This window comes from Ctenocephalides felis, unplaced genomic scaffold, assembly GCF_003426905.1.
Source record: "Ctenocephalides felis isolate EL2017-DRISC unplaced genomic scaffold, ASM342690v1 CF-g0.4_SCAFFOLD_01886, whole genome shotgun sequence".
Classification (NCBI taxonomy): domain Eukaryota; kingdom Metazoa; phylum Arthropoda; class Insecta; order Siphonaptera; family Pulicidae; genus Ctenocephalides; species Ctenocephalides felis.
The window spans coordinates 100,241,928-100,256,987 of record NW_020538040.1 but is presented as its reverse complement, the minus strand read 5'-3'; the positions used below and the strand labels follow the sequence as shown (position 1 = coordinate 100,256,987).

At 30.9% G+C, this 15,060-nt stretch overlaps 1 protein-coding gene across 1 annotated transcript; it reads left to right on the top strand.

The window, feature by feature from the left end:
* The first annotated feature begins 5,280 nt into the window (after nt 1-5,280).
* LOC113375589 lies at nt 5,281-5,757 on the top strand. The gene has a single exon (XM_026615522.1). The coding sequence runs from the start codon at nt 5,281-5,283 to the stop codon at nt 5,755-5,757; it is 477 nt and encodes a 158-aa protein (XP_026471307.1).
* The last annotated feature ends 9,303 nt before the right edge of the window (nt 5,758-15,060 follow it).

Below are 15,060 nucleotides of genomic sequence, written 5' to 3'. Positions count from 1 at the left end.
GTATCCGAACACACACACATGCACGCACACACACACACACACATACATCAATTTTCTCCAAGGTATGCCAACATATTCAGAAACCTCTGAAACGTGAAGATATATAAAAATTTTCATTTTCGATTTTTTTGCGATTACTTACCCTATAAAAAGTTAATTAAAAATAAATCAATTTATCATCTCCAGAACATTAACAATCGTCATTTCATTTCGAATCAAATTCCAAAAAAAAAATAGTTACCAAATTTACACAAAATTGAAAAAGTGCTCCCGCATAGTCACAGTCTAAACTATTTGCATTTGCAAATAATTCTGTGCGACATTTTCACTTATACTGTGCTCAGCTTGGCGGCATTTTCACATTTTTCAATAATTTTCACAAAATTGAAAAAGAGTAAACATTTGTACCAGAGTGGCGCTTAGACTGTGCTTAGCTTGGGTGATTTTTTGAATTTTTAATCCAAAATTACAAAAAAAATTTTTTGAAAAAAAATTAGAAACAAAAAATTTTTTTTTTCCAAAATCAATTATTTTGTTGAAAAAAGCAGAAAGTTCTTTGAATCATTTAAATCGGACGCATAGTTCTCTCAAAAACAGCCATTTTTTTAATTATAGCTCTGTATCTCCGAAACCTCTGGGCCTACCTTTGCCAAAAACTAATCAGCACATTTCCCTATCAATAGGAATCGAATGTTTTTTAAACCATTCAAATCGGTTGATCCGTTCTCTCAAAAACTCGCTTTCTATTTTTTGCACTCTTTGCTCCATATCTCCGTAACGGCTGGACCTGCCTTTGCCAAAAACTAATCAGCACATCTCCCTATCAATAGGAATCGAATGTTTTTTAAACCATTCAAATCGGTTGATCCGTGCGCCCGAAAACGTGGACGAAAAAACGCGGACATACAAAACACACACACACACACACACATCCATTTTTTCTGAGGTATGCCAAAATGTTCAGAAACCTTCAAAACGTCGAGAAATGTAAAAATTTTTGATTTCGATTTTTGGACGATTACTATAACTTACCCTACGGGAAGTTAATAAATTTATTTATTATTTGATAGATTTATATATTGCAATATACCATTGCGAAATTGAATTAAATTGTACTTAATTATTAATCCTTCGACTCATTCGTTAAATAAATTGTGTGTGTTTTATTATAGCAAGGCAATGAAAATATTCATCAAAAACTTTTGTCAATTTCGTCAAGTTTTATCAAAGTCTGACCCCATCTGTGTATTTCTTTGAAAATGTTAACATTTACAAAATGTTAACATTTACAAAATGTTCGTCGTCTTTCATAGAAAAGGTAGAATAAAATAGAGTTCGGAAAAAGATAATTGCTTAATTTGAATCAATTTGTAGAAAAACAAAGAGACGCTTGAAAATATATGTGACAAAAATATATTTTTGCAAGATAATTAACTATCCATATATACGATATGGTTGTGCCACTTTCTTTTTTGAGCGACCGTTATTTTGTTAGTTTACCAGTTAGCTGCGAGAATAGTGTTTCAGTATTTTCACGCAGACAATCATTAAATACGATGGATTAGTCAAAAAACAAACCATACAAGAAAGGAGCGATTGTCACAACTCCAGTTTTCCTTCTCTTTTCCCTATTTCTTTCGTGCTTTGTCTTCGTTAGTGAAGTTAGATTTTTTATATGTTTAATCTTCACCCGAAAAGTGCAAGGCTAACAACCACATATCATAACCGTATATAAACAATTCATCATTATAACTGAGCTAATATATCGAAAAAACTAATTGGTGGTAATTAACTACTAATGTTCAAGTCACAGCAAAAATATTAAAAGAAATCGAACTAAGAAACTTTTTTGATTCTTTACAAGCAATGCAGTTTCCAAATGTTGTTAATATAAGGCGCACACTGAATGCAATAATGGGAACATGTTCAAGCAAACATACTACATCATATTCTCTTTGGGTTCTACTCGTATGTCAAAAACAGTATGGTTTAGCTGTTATGGCGACTGTCACTACCGTGTCCTGGCCTGGCACAACCGTTTCCGGTCTCCCCTATCACATGGATTGCATGCGATCGCTGGGATACAAATACCTCAACTAAATATAAATTTAGAATGCAGTACAACTCTTCAGAAATTATTTTTATAAAAAACATCGTGTAGGAACTTTCATTTGGCGATAGTATTTTTAAACACTAGATATCTTTTTAAATAGCAATATTCCACATACGAATAGTTTTTACGCACAGGTCAGTCACAGTAATGGATTGGTCATACTTAAACCTAATAAATTAAAATATCATTTTAATATTTCAATAATCGGTTATTAAATGTTGTTACGTTTAAATAGATAAAAAGGGAGATGAGTTAAATCTTGATATAAAAAGCAAAAGAAAATTTTATACAGCAAAATATATTAAAATTAATTGAATACAATCAAAGTATTAGGAGATACCAAGAGAAATATTCAACGATATATTCTATACATTCGTGTTTCAAACAAGTATTTCATTTAAGCGTGGACGTCAACGGCAACGACAGGTACAAACTGATTGTAAGTGGAATATAAGCGGCGTTGATTACTCCAAATGTTGAAGTATTTTAGTATGAATTCTTTAGTATGTGATATGTCAAAATTCATCAAAATCGTCAAAAAAAAATCAATTAAAAATACGAAAAAACGACCTTTCCGATCTTCACCAAAATCTAATAAGCACAATTACCAACTGATATCTTTCTTATGGTTTTTAAATTTCCAAAATCGGGCAGTTTCTTTTCTCAAAACGTCGACGAAAAATTTTGCACTTTTCAGCTATTGCTAAAGAAACCGTTCGGCAGATTGTCTTGCAAAATCAATACTAGTTGTTTGACTGTTATCGAGTTTTATCAAATGGTCCTTTAATTTTGTGAAATCGGTTCATTCGTTTTTAAAAAATTGTGGACGAAAATACACTCATACACACACATACAGACACATATATTTTTCCAGTGATCAAACTATTCAGAATATTATCAGAATATATCAGAATATTACTTTAAACGTTAGGAAGCATAAAATTAACAAGTCAAATTTTTCGTGAAAACATAAACATCTTCTTTGGAAAGTTATTAAATGTGAATAAAACAAGATCCATATTTAACATCTATAAAATTTAATATATTATTCGAATGCTCCAAAAATTAAGAAATCTGGATTGAATATATTAAAAGATTGTGATTATTTTTTAGATTACCTGATTCAAGTATTTGATGTTAATTTTTATTTACATTAATATCCGATGGTTTTTAAAGCTTTTCAAGGAAAACTACTATTCTTCAACGATAATGATCACATTATTCGCTTAACAATTTCGATGCAGTTATTAGTATTATGATACGTCATTAAATTGCATGATATTTCAATATTCAATACTATAATACCATAATAGCAAGGAAGAAGAATAGCGGCCACATCAGGTTAAGCAAAACATCTACTAATAAATGGAGAAGCACCCAAGCCCCGAGGAAGCAGAGCGCTGCAACAAGCAACGCCTTAGTTTCATCGCCACTCCAGTTGGATAACCATTCGAAAGTTTCCTTTTTGTCCCCGAACGCTGCTTGCTGAAAATAATAAAAAAAAACTTGAATTAAATTAAAAAAACTAAATCAATAACGCATTAATGATTACAGACATGTATAAAAGTTATGATATACAATCTTGTCATCGCTTAACAATTTCGATGCAGTTATTAGTATTATGATACGTCATTAAATTGCATGATATTTCAATATTCAATACTATAATACCATAATAGCAAGGAAGAAGAATAGCGGCCACATCAGGTTAAGCAAAACATCTACTAATAAATGGAGAAGCACCCAAGCCCCGAGGAAGCAGAGCGCTGCAACAAGCAACGCCTTAGTTTCATCGCCACTCCAGTTGGATAACCATTCGAAAGTTTCCTTTTTGTCCCCGAACGCTGCTTGCTGAAAATAATAAAAAAAAACTTGAATTAAATTAAAAAAACTAAATCAATAACGCATTAATGATTACAGACATGTATAAAAGTTATGATATACAATCTTGTCATCCTTTTCTTGAAAATATAAGCAAATCTTATAAAGATGGATGGATTTTATTGTAATCAGGATGTAACGACCTATACGTACTAAAAAATAAAATTGCTGATTGCTGTTCAAAATATATATTTATTATATATATATATATTATATATATATATATATATATATTTAATAGAAGTATCCTGGATTATTATAATATAATTATAAATTGGTATGATTTTTTCGAAACAATAAATACCAAAAAATAATAATAAAAATACCAAAAAATTATTTCGAAGTTTCGGAACTAGATAAAATTCATCATAAGGCTTTCTTGATAGAATAATGATGATGGAACGTGTATATATATATAATATATATATATATATATATATATATATATATATATAGCGACCTGTCAACACACGTCGCATTTCAACTTGACAGATGTACATTATTTTGGGGCTCATCATAGTGTCAGCGCAAAAACAAAAAGTACAAATGTCAGTTCGGATCTCTCTATTGTTTCTCCCTATTCTCATTGCCAAAATTATAATTCTTGAAACCTTTTCTTTTTAATTGTAAATAAGTAAATACCAACTATATTTTATAAATGATCAATATGATTACAAATAGTGTTGTCAATACTAATCATATATAAAATAAACCAAGTATAAAACATAATATTTCATGGAATTTATTATGTCTACAATTCTGGTATTAAACTTCAAGATGGCAGTCAGAGATGCCAAACAATCTTTTCATTGGGGCGGAGTGATCTGTAGCGACCTGTCAGCACACGTCGCATTTCAACTTGACAGATGTACATTATTTTGGGGCTCATCATAGTGTCAGCGCAAAAACAAAAAGTACAAATGTCAGTTCGGATCTCTCTATTGTTTCTCCCTAGTCTCATTGCCAAAATTATAATTCTTGAAACCTTTTCTTTTTAATTGTAAATAAGTAAATACCAACTATATTTTATAAATGATCAATATGATTACACATAGTGTTGTCAATACTAATGATACATAAAATAAACCAAGTATAAAACATAATATTTCATGGAATTTATTATGTCTACAATATGGACCACAGTTTTCCATATTTTCAGTTTGAATCAGCTATATTCAAATCATTAATGGATGCAATATAGGTGCTAAAAAATACGGACAACGGCATATCACCCTCAGTCCAATGGTCTTGTTGAACGCTGGCATAGAACCCTGAAAGCAGTTTTAATGTGCTCTCCTGAGTCCTGGATCAAAGTATTACCTGTAGTCTTACTAGGTTTACGTGCTTCATATAAAGAAGATCTTAAAGCATCTCCTGCTGAGATGGTTTATGGAACCACATTAAGACTACCAGGCGAGTTTTTCACATCTAAAGAACTGTCATCCGATCCACAAGCATTTCTGGACTGTCATAGAAAAATAATGCGTGATATTAAGCCTACAGTCACAGCTCATCATAATAAAGCCAATATGTTTGTACTCAAGGACATGAATACATGCACTCATGTATTTGTCAGGTCAGATCATATTCGAAAACCACTTGAGCCTCCATATAGTGGACCATATAAAATCATAGAAAGAATTTCAGACAAAGTGTACAAAATTTCTATGGATGGTACTAATAAGAACATATCGGTTGACAGATTGAAACCAGCATATATAGTTGCACATCACAAGAATTCAAACCACATCACTTGGAGTTAACTATGGATCCTCCAAGAAAAACCAATCCTAAAAAAGTCTCATTCAAATTATAATAATTAAATTTATTTATAACGGATACTTCATTTTCTTTTGAAGGGGAGTGATATGGCGGAATGAACACGGCCCCATGACACATGTCAGTTGATTGACGCCAATCGAATATTATATCAAGCAAGCTATAGCTAGCGTATTGTTTTAATACGATCGAAAAATTATGTATCGCGTTTATAAATGATCGAGCTTTTTGTCGGGATCAAAATTGATATTAGATTTTATGTAATATCAGTTCCTTTATTAAGTGAGATATCAATAAACACACATTGCCGAGTCTACATCAAGTAATTGCGATTTCATTTTAAGATTTAATTAATAAATAATAAATGGCCCATTAGCGCCATATATATATATATATATATATATATATATATATATATATATATATATAGTGGTCGGATCAGCCGTATATAAAAATGTATCTGTAAATGTTAATCATTTCTGAATATCAAAGTATAATGTATGTACTTTATACTTATTACTTATAATAAGTAATTTCACCAATAATTTATTATTAAATTATTTTACAATGTATACCAAAACAATAAAGCCTAAATTCACAAACATTTTCGAATGTGTAATCACAGCAACAATTCATCGAATCGATTTTCAATACCGATTTCTCGGGTCCTGTTCACGACCGTCAGTATTTTTAATTAGTGCGTCACACAGGATTCAATTAAATGTTCCCTCAGACTGAAACAACTGATAGCGCCAAAAGCGAATCGCGAGCAAATAGTTGCCCGAAGCAACAAAAGCGACAGTTTAAAAATCGAAGATGAATTTTCTTTGTATCTTCACTTCTCAAGAGCTCCAATATTTTGCATACTTTATACAAATAGATGTATATGTGAATTTGTATTAACAAGGTAGATATCTAGTGAACAAAATATCATGCAAATATTTCGTTGAACAACTCCAAACAAGAATATTGGACATACGCACAACAAATTATTGTTTACAGGGATTCTGAATGTATGCCTAATTTTTATTACTAATTTGTGTTACGTCCAAATATTAAACTGGCTTATACATTATTCTATACATTAATCAGAAAATTTTTACCTTAAGTTAATATGATTTTAACATTTCAAATAAAACTTTCGTCTTTCGCGCAGAAATTTGTTTACCGACACACAGTCATTGTTATAATTTGAAATTTATATTGATAATTAAATTTTTAGTTAAATCCTGTCTAATCTTAAATTTATAAATTAAAAAATACTTTGTTTATGGTACTATGAAAATAATCAGAAACAAACAATTAATTATGATTGATGTGATCTGCGTCGAAATCAATTTATTTTGAATTTTAAAACTTTGAATTAACACAACAGTTCAGTATTAACTTACTAACTACATTATTGTACATCTTACACTTCACAGTTTAGAATTACAAAGTTTCAAGTTTCATGATTAAACCCTTTTTATATACGATAATGGTTATTTGTACAATGCAGCCTGAAACTTTGCATTTGTAGAAAGTTCAATACACCAAGTAGAATCATTTAATGATAGTAATCTTAAGACTTTCCGTTTGAAATAAATTTAATAATTTCAAGAGAAAGTGTATATATTGTAGTACAGCGCGATATCAGATACAGAGCGCCCGGTAGATTTCGTCATGCGTTACAGATATACATAGGGGAGACTGGGTACAGTTGTTCAACTTTTTTTTGATCAGCCATAATTTTGTTAATTCACCAGATAACTGGGAAAAAAGTAATTTGAATAGTAATTTGAACATTTGTCAACGTGGAAATGCTGAAATATTTTCCCTAAATACAATTAGTCATAAAAATAAATCATACAAAAAAGGTCCAGAGGAAACAACCGTACACATCCGAGGAACGGTTGTGACAACGATTGGGGTCAGTAGTAACAGGCATCAAAGTAGGTTAAAAACAATAGGTATAAACGCCAAAATGGTTTATACCGACTTTTATTGTCGTTAGTAACAATAATATGTAACACAATACAACATAAACATTTTAACAGAGCTTATGCTTAAAATATAACAACTTATTGGAATTTTCCCTTTTTTTCTGTTTCCTATTTTGCTCCGTTAAGTTAATTTATTTTCTTCTGTTTAATCTTCACTTGCAAAGGGCAAAAATATACATGTCACAATCGTACAACAAACATCACAAATCGAAAACAAATCATCATTATGACTGACAATGAGCTAAATTATTTAAGGAAAATCTAATTGCTATTGAATAACTACTAATGTTCAAGTTACTAACAAAAATAAATAAAATAAAATAAAAAAACAAAGAAAAATAACAAAAAAGTAATCTAACAGTATACAATTATCAGTTATGATGAAAAAAATTTAACATAAAAACTAATTTTCGACTCATGCGGTCTTTGAATCTTTTAATGCGGTCATTTTAACGTAAGGCACTGACTGAAAGAAATAATGAAAACTAGTTTGCACAATCATTTTTCATCTTTCTCTCTGCAGCTCCCCATATTTCTCAGTATAGTTTAGCTGTTATGACGACTGTCACTACTGCACCCTATATCAACCGTACCCAGTCTCGCCTACCACTTAAATTGCAAAGGATCATTTTCTATACGAAAGTATTCTGAAAAATCTGTGTCTGGAAATATTTAATGAATTTCCTATCAGTGGCTCAAAATATCTGCTAGCGTTTCGTCCATTCCACGAGGCTATCGAGAACGGCCGGAAGGAGAAGAAAGACATTAGAGTCGCTATGTTTGTGCAACGCCCGCGGAAAGCTTTCAAGCAGCGCAGAAGGCGTACGTACGGCCGGCGCTCGGTACCCCCGGCATTGAGCCACTATAAATATCGACAACGTAATAGGGTTACTAAACACCGAACAACATGATCCCATCTGAGCAGGGAAATCGTAAATAAAGAGAAAAAAGTTTGCGCCCAGTTATAGACCGAGAGTCAGTATAATAGACACATTAAAACGATTTAACCCGTATTATAGATTTATTTATTTTTATAAAGAAATCAACATGTTAAATTATATTTGTTATTTCATACATGCTAAGCGGCTAGTCAAATTTTATTTTATTAGAAACACTCAATAAAATATAAAGTAGGTAATATAACAAAATGTTATATAAAATTTAGGAATATATATAGACAGTGGCGTCGTGACCGTGTAGGCTGGGTGGGCTTGAGCCCATATCTAAAATGTCTAAAAAAAATTGAGCTCGCACAGGCTGTCTTAAAAAACGAGCCCACCTATAAAAAATTTGCTTCCGACGCTACTGTATCTAGACATATATATATATATATATATATATATATATATATATATATACTAGCAAACCCGACGAACTCCGTTTCGCCACCAGATGATTTCGTGAGAAAAATGAAGAAATTTTTTGTTTGTTTTATATTTGAAAAGGAAAAATTTGATCAGGAAAGAAAACCCGACTTGTTTTTATATATATAGAAGATAATCTATTTGCTATTGTTTGAAATAATTGCAATTATTGATTATTTTTAATACTCGAATTTTTAATTACGGTCCGTGAAGTTCCAGCAATTTGCATTAGGGCACGATGCCATGCGGAGCCCGAGACCTTTCCAACAAATGCAAAATTGTCGAAATCGGTTCGTGCGGCCTGGAGTTATTTCGTCAAGAAGGAAAACCCGACTTATTTTTATATATATAGAAGATATATATATATATATATATATATATATATATATATACATATATATATATATGCACTCAGAAAAAGTTATTCGCGATGGAATTCAAAAAAAAAGACTGGAAAAAGCCAAAGAGTTGCTTCTCTCGCACGAATGTGGCCAGTTACCGATGAGAAGTAATTCCAAATTGAGCAGTTCGTAAACAAACAAAATGATCCGGTTTACTTGCCAAAGGGGTCAGCTGAAAATCACCGTCGATTGGCCACTAGAACTCAACGCTGCTGACGGGAATGGTGTAGGCCACCGTCGCTCCTTGCAGATATTCATCGACCGTAGGATCAAAATAAACGTCGAATATTATCGGAAAAATGTCCCGAAGACAGTATTCATGGTATCGCAGACCATGGACATTCCATCAAGACTCAGCATCATCGCACTCAGTACGCGACAAACAAGAATGGCCTAAAAAAGAGGTTTCTCGCTTCGTTTCCCTACACAATGGCCACCAAAATCTCCGGATCTCAATCAGTTGGACTTTTGCGCCTTGGAAGCCGTAGTTTGTGCCAAAAGTAAGCAATTAGAACAAATCTGATTCAAAAATTTGATGTTATTTCCAACATTTCTTGCGTTTGAACAATAAAATTGAAAAAAAAATGAAAAAAAATATATAGCGCTTTACTTTTTGTGCTAAGGACAGAAGTAAGCTACGTTTTTATTTTTGGTTGTAAAATTGTTGCTGCTTGCAATTATGTTTGGAAGTATCTCTTTTTTTTTGAATGACAAAAATGTGTATTTACTGTGTTTTCCGAAAATGTAGGGAGAAATAGGCCACCCAAATTTTTATATGACAAAATGCTGCTGAGAGCTACAAATTTTTACCCTGAATGTTTTCAAATGCGCTGATTACGAATCCGTTGTCAAATTAAAATTACAAAATTCAAAAGAGTTGACACGAAATGAAGAGTTGAAAATGAAAAAACATTGACTTCAGTAATAATGTCCATTTAATATCTGAAAGAAAGGAGTAATAAAGTTTGAATGATAAAAATGCTGAAAAAAAATTTGGAACTTTCTAGCACAAATTATAATGCAAGTGGTGCATGTGAAGTCGGTGTTAGCCATAATGACGCACTTCAAGTGGAAGGGTCTGTCGCAGTTATCGCACTCGATGAAGTTTTTTCTTATCAGCATTGCCAGCAAAAATTTATTGCAAATCATGCAAAAATCGATGTCTTCATTTGAAGAAACCGCTCGAAGTTCGCAATAATCGATATATCGACCTCGAAGAACACTATAATAAATTAAAAAAAATACCAAAAAATGTGTTTTTCTTAGTTGGATTAGGGACTTTTCAGACGATGTATTACTATAAATTCATTTCAAATTTCAGTATTCCACTTTATTCAAACTCCAAGACTATTTAAAATACAAGCAGAAAAAGTACCATTTGTCGTATAAACGCGATCCACTATATATTTTCCTTTTATTCTACTCGTTTATCGATGTGTCCGTTTGCTAAGAATGTGATAAGTAATTTTCCGCCTTACTGTAGAAGTTATATCAATTGTCTGAAAAGAACTAAACAGTAAATAATTTATTGCCAGATATTGTTTAAATAGAAATTCCTACTGGATTGAAATTAAAAATAATTGAAACATATACCCGGTAATATATATGTATGTGGGTGTGTGTTATTCTCCCACGTGTGTCGAATATATTCAAAACTTTTTGACATAATATATTAAAGATTGCAATAATTCGTTTCCAGTATGAAAGGTGATGATTCTAAAATTACGTTTATCACGTGAATGTGTAAAAATAGATTACGTTGCATTTGCATTCTGGGAATCTGAATTGACAAATCATATCTGCGTTCACACAATTAATTCACACAGATAATTCAGCCAGCTCAATTATTAAATATTAGAATATTTAGAACCCTTATTTTCCCCCTACTGTCAAATATTATTAGCTCCAATTTAGTACAGTATGTAAAAGTTGAAAATGAATTAAACGTATATTTCAAAAATTAGTTTAATTGTAACACTAATAAGACTTTCAGCCAAATATAGAGCGGACCAGGCTGATTAAGAAATGGTCGGCTCCAAATCGACTTCTTTATACTACAAAAAAGTCTTATCTTTAGTTATGTAATGGTTAAGTTGTTACGTTAATATCTAATTAATAATTATATATTAATTAATTTATTATAAATAATATTAAATAAATCTTATTCAAAAAAAACTCAAATTCAGACTGGCGTTTCCACTACATCATAAATCCTTCATTTCAAATTCATTAGTATATTGTGAATGTTTTTATTTATAATTTTTGTAAGTCGCTTGATTTCGACATTTTTGTTTTCAAATATGCATGTTAATTAGTAACATATGTTAGTACTTATCATATTCCTAAATATGCAAAAAAAAATTACAAATGTTTCCATCTTGATATTTAGCTGAATGTGGGTTTAATGATTGCTGTATGGCGTGCTGTTAATAATTTATTGATAAACTAGGTGTACGTGGCATTTAGCCCTAATCAATTTCCTATTTATTAAGTCGTTTAATTACACGTATCGAGAAGTTCATGTAACTTGTCTTAAGGCAAAATTCCATTTACAACTAGTTAACTTATATAAGTACCGTACATACAAGTCAACTTCATAACTATATCGTAGGTATATTATATTTCCACTAAAACGTATACGCTCAATTCTTACATCATATAGCTAGTACACATATGTTTACTGATACTAATTTTCACCCCTACGATTTATATTATTTCAAATATTTAACAAACTTCGAATTTTCAAATTTTCGAACAATTTTCAAATGTATTGTGTAAACAAACTATTTCATAAAACAATTTACAATGTTTTAAACATTCGACAAATTCAGAAACTTTATATAGATAATTTTTATTTAATTCCTAATTGTAAAACCTTAGTTTAAAATTCTAGAAAATTCTAGGGTTTTAATAAAATTATTTTCTTTAAACAACAATTTATATTCTTTAATCACTTAACAAATTATTTTTAATAGTAAATTTATTCAGTCAATTAATATTCATTGTAAAAACAATTGATATTCTTTCAACAAATTCTCACAAAAAAATGTATCTCAGATAATTAATAATGATCAAAATATTTACATTTTTTAAATTAAATAAAAATATTTTCTTTATGAAAATAATTGTCTCAAATATACGACAATTTAAAAAAAATGTATGTAAAAAGTTAATACTGAATTTGTGCCATAATTAAATTTAAACATTATTACAATCAGATCATAGACTCAATTCTGACATCTGATTTTTTTATTACTGCTTTCATATTTCGTTTTATTACATCCAACTTATTCTTTCTTGATTCGCAAAGAATTTCATAAAAACAGAAAAAATGCTTCGAATACGTCTGCTTGTAAAAGTGAACATTTCCATTTATTTCATTTTCGCGTCACAGGAAAGTGAATACAGTGCGACGACGGTGCAAGACACGCGGGTGGATCAAATTAACTTTGAATGTGAATGAATAACTCTGAAAACATATTCCTAAATATGCAAAAAAAAACAAATGTTTCCATCTTCATATTTAGCTGAATGTGGATTTTATGATTGCTGTATGGCGTGCTGTTAATGATTTATTGATAAACTAGGTGTATATGGCATTTAGCCCTAATCAAGATTCTTATTTATTAAGTCGTTTAATTACACTTATCGAGAAGTTCATGTAACTTGTCTTAAGGCAAAATTCCATTTACAACTAGTTAACTTATATAAGTGCTTCATAACTATATCGTATATTATATTTCCACCAAAACGTATACGCTCAATTCTTACATCATATAGCTAGTACACCTATGTTAAATATCGTATACTGATTTTCCTCCCTACGAACCCGGGCCCTCTGCGAGACAGACAGCGACCTTTTTATTATTATTACTATTGACTTTGTAGATAAGTACATTACTCATTTTCAATTATAGTCATTATTTTGTACAATTATTATGCCATATTTATAATTTTGGTCCTACAGTCTACAACTATGGGGTGCGGCTAGCAAATCAAACATAGCAATTCTACAGAGGTTCCAAAACAAAATTTTGAAATAAATCGTGAACGCTCCAAAATATGTATCAAACCTTTCCAAAATTCTAACTGTGAAGAAAGAAATTAACCAATTTTGTTCCAGATACAAGACTCGGCTAAGTCGACATCCAAATCAACTAGCGTGTGGTAATGACCAAGCCATTACCACCAAAGCGACTTAAAAAAAGAACCTGGAATGATTTATTACATCAAACCACATAAAATCTGATGCTATAATTACAGAAGGTGCAATCACAGGATACCGATCCTTCACACGCTGTCAAATCAAAATATCTGTTAAAGTAGCTGAATGTACTTATTGTATGGTTTGCTACGTAAAATAAAACAAAAAATATAATTTTATATCACTAGATTTAATAAAATAATGCAGGGCTCCAAATGTTTATATCTGCCAAGAAAAATGTGGCGAGATTAGCTCACAGAGTAGCGTTCCCGATTCACACGCTGGAGGTTCTGAGTTCGAATCTCTGGCAAGAATTTGAAAAATATTCAGTAGTTCAATTGGAATTAAAATAGAATTATGATTTGTAATAACAAATGTGTAGGTAAAAATGTTCAGAAACATGTATAAAAATTTTTAGAATTAGAATTAAGTGAACTTAAAGTAGTGGAAAAAGTAAGAAGAGAGCTTTGAAGGTGAAATGAGTGGATAGTAAAGAAGGAAAAGAAATTTTAAGTCTTATTAGCTTCTTCCATAATTCTAGTCTGTTCTTTTTCCATCCTTTTGCATTCCATGACTTGTCTGCGTTTGTCCTCGTCCACCTAACAATGACAATTAGGATCAATTTCGATCCCTATTCTACCTTGGGTGAAACTGATCGTATGTATGGTTACACCTGCATATTGTAGAATAGAACGACCAACATTCAGTAAACCCATCGAAATCGGGTTAAAGTAGCGACCTTAACCACTCGACTACCGTAGCAGCTCGATCAACTATCTTTTTTCACGTGTTGTCGCATCACCTTAGTATGAATTACTTAATTAATTAGTAAAGAAGTTTCGGAAACAATAGTGCGTCCCATAAAATACTATTGATTGGGGGTACTCAAAAGAATGGTAGTTGAGGTGCGCGAACGCCACGCGTAAATCCCGAATCCAATACCTTGTAGGGTTGAGTATTGGTCTTAGAGCAAAATTATAGCATTTGAATCATAAAATTTGTGGTTTACAATGGATAGGAAAAGACGTATTATACATGCTTATACATAATGAGTTAATAAATTAATAATAATATAGCGCTAATTGCTTGAGATTATTGGTCTTAGAGCAAAATTATAGCATTTAATCATAGAATTTGTGGTTTACAATGAATAGAAAAAGACGTATTACATATGCTATACATAATGAGTTAATAAATTTATAATAATATAGTGCTAATAAATTTATATGTAAATGTAGGAATTAATGGAAATTGACGGTACGCAGTGTGGCAGATAAAAGTTAGATTTAAAGCTTAGCAAAAAAAAGGCCAATTGTAATATACTTTTGATGCGACT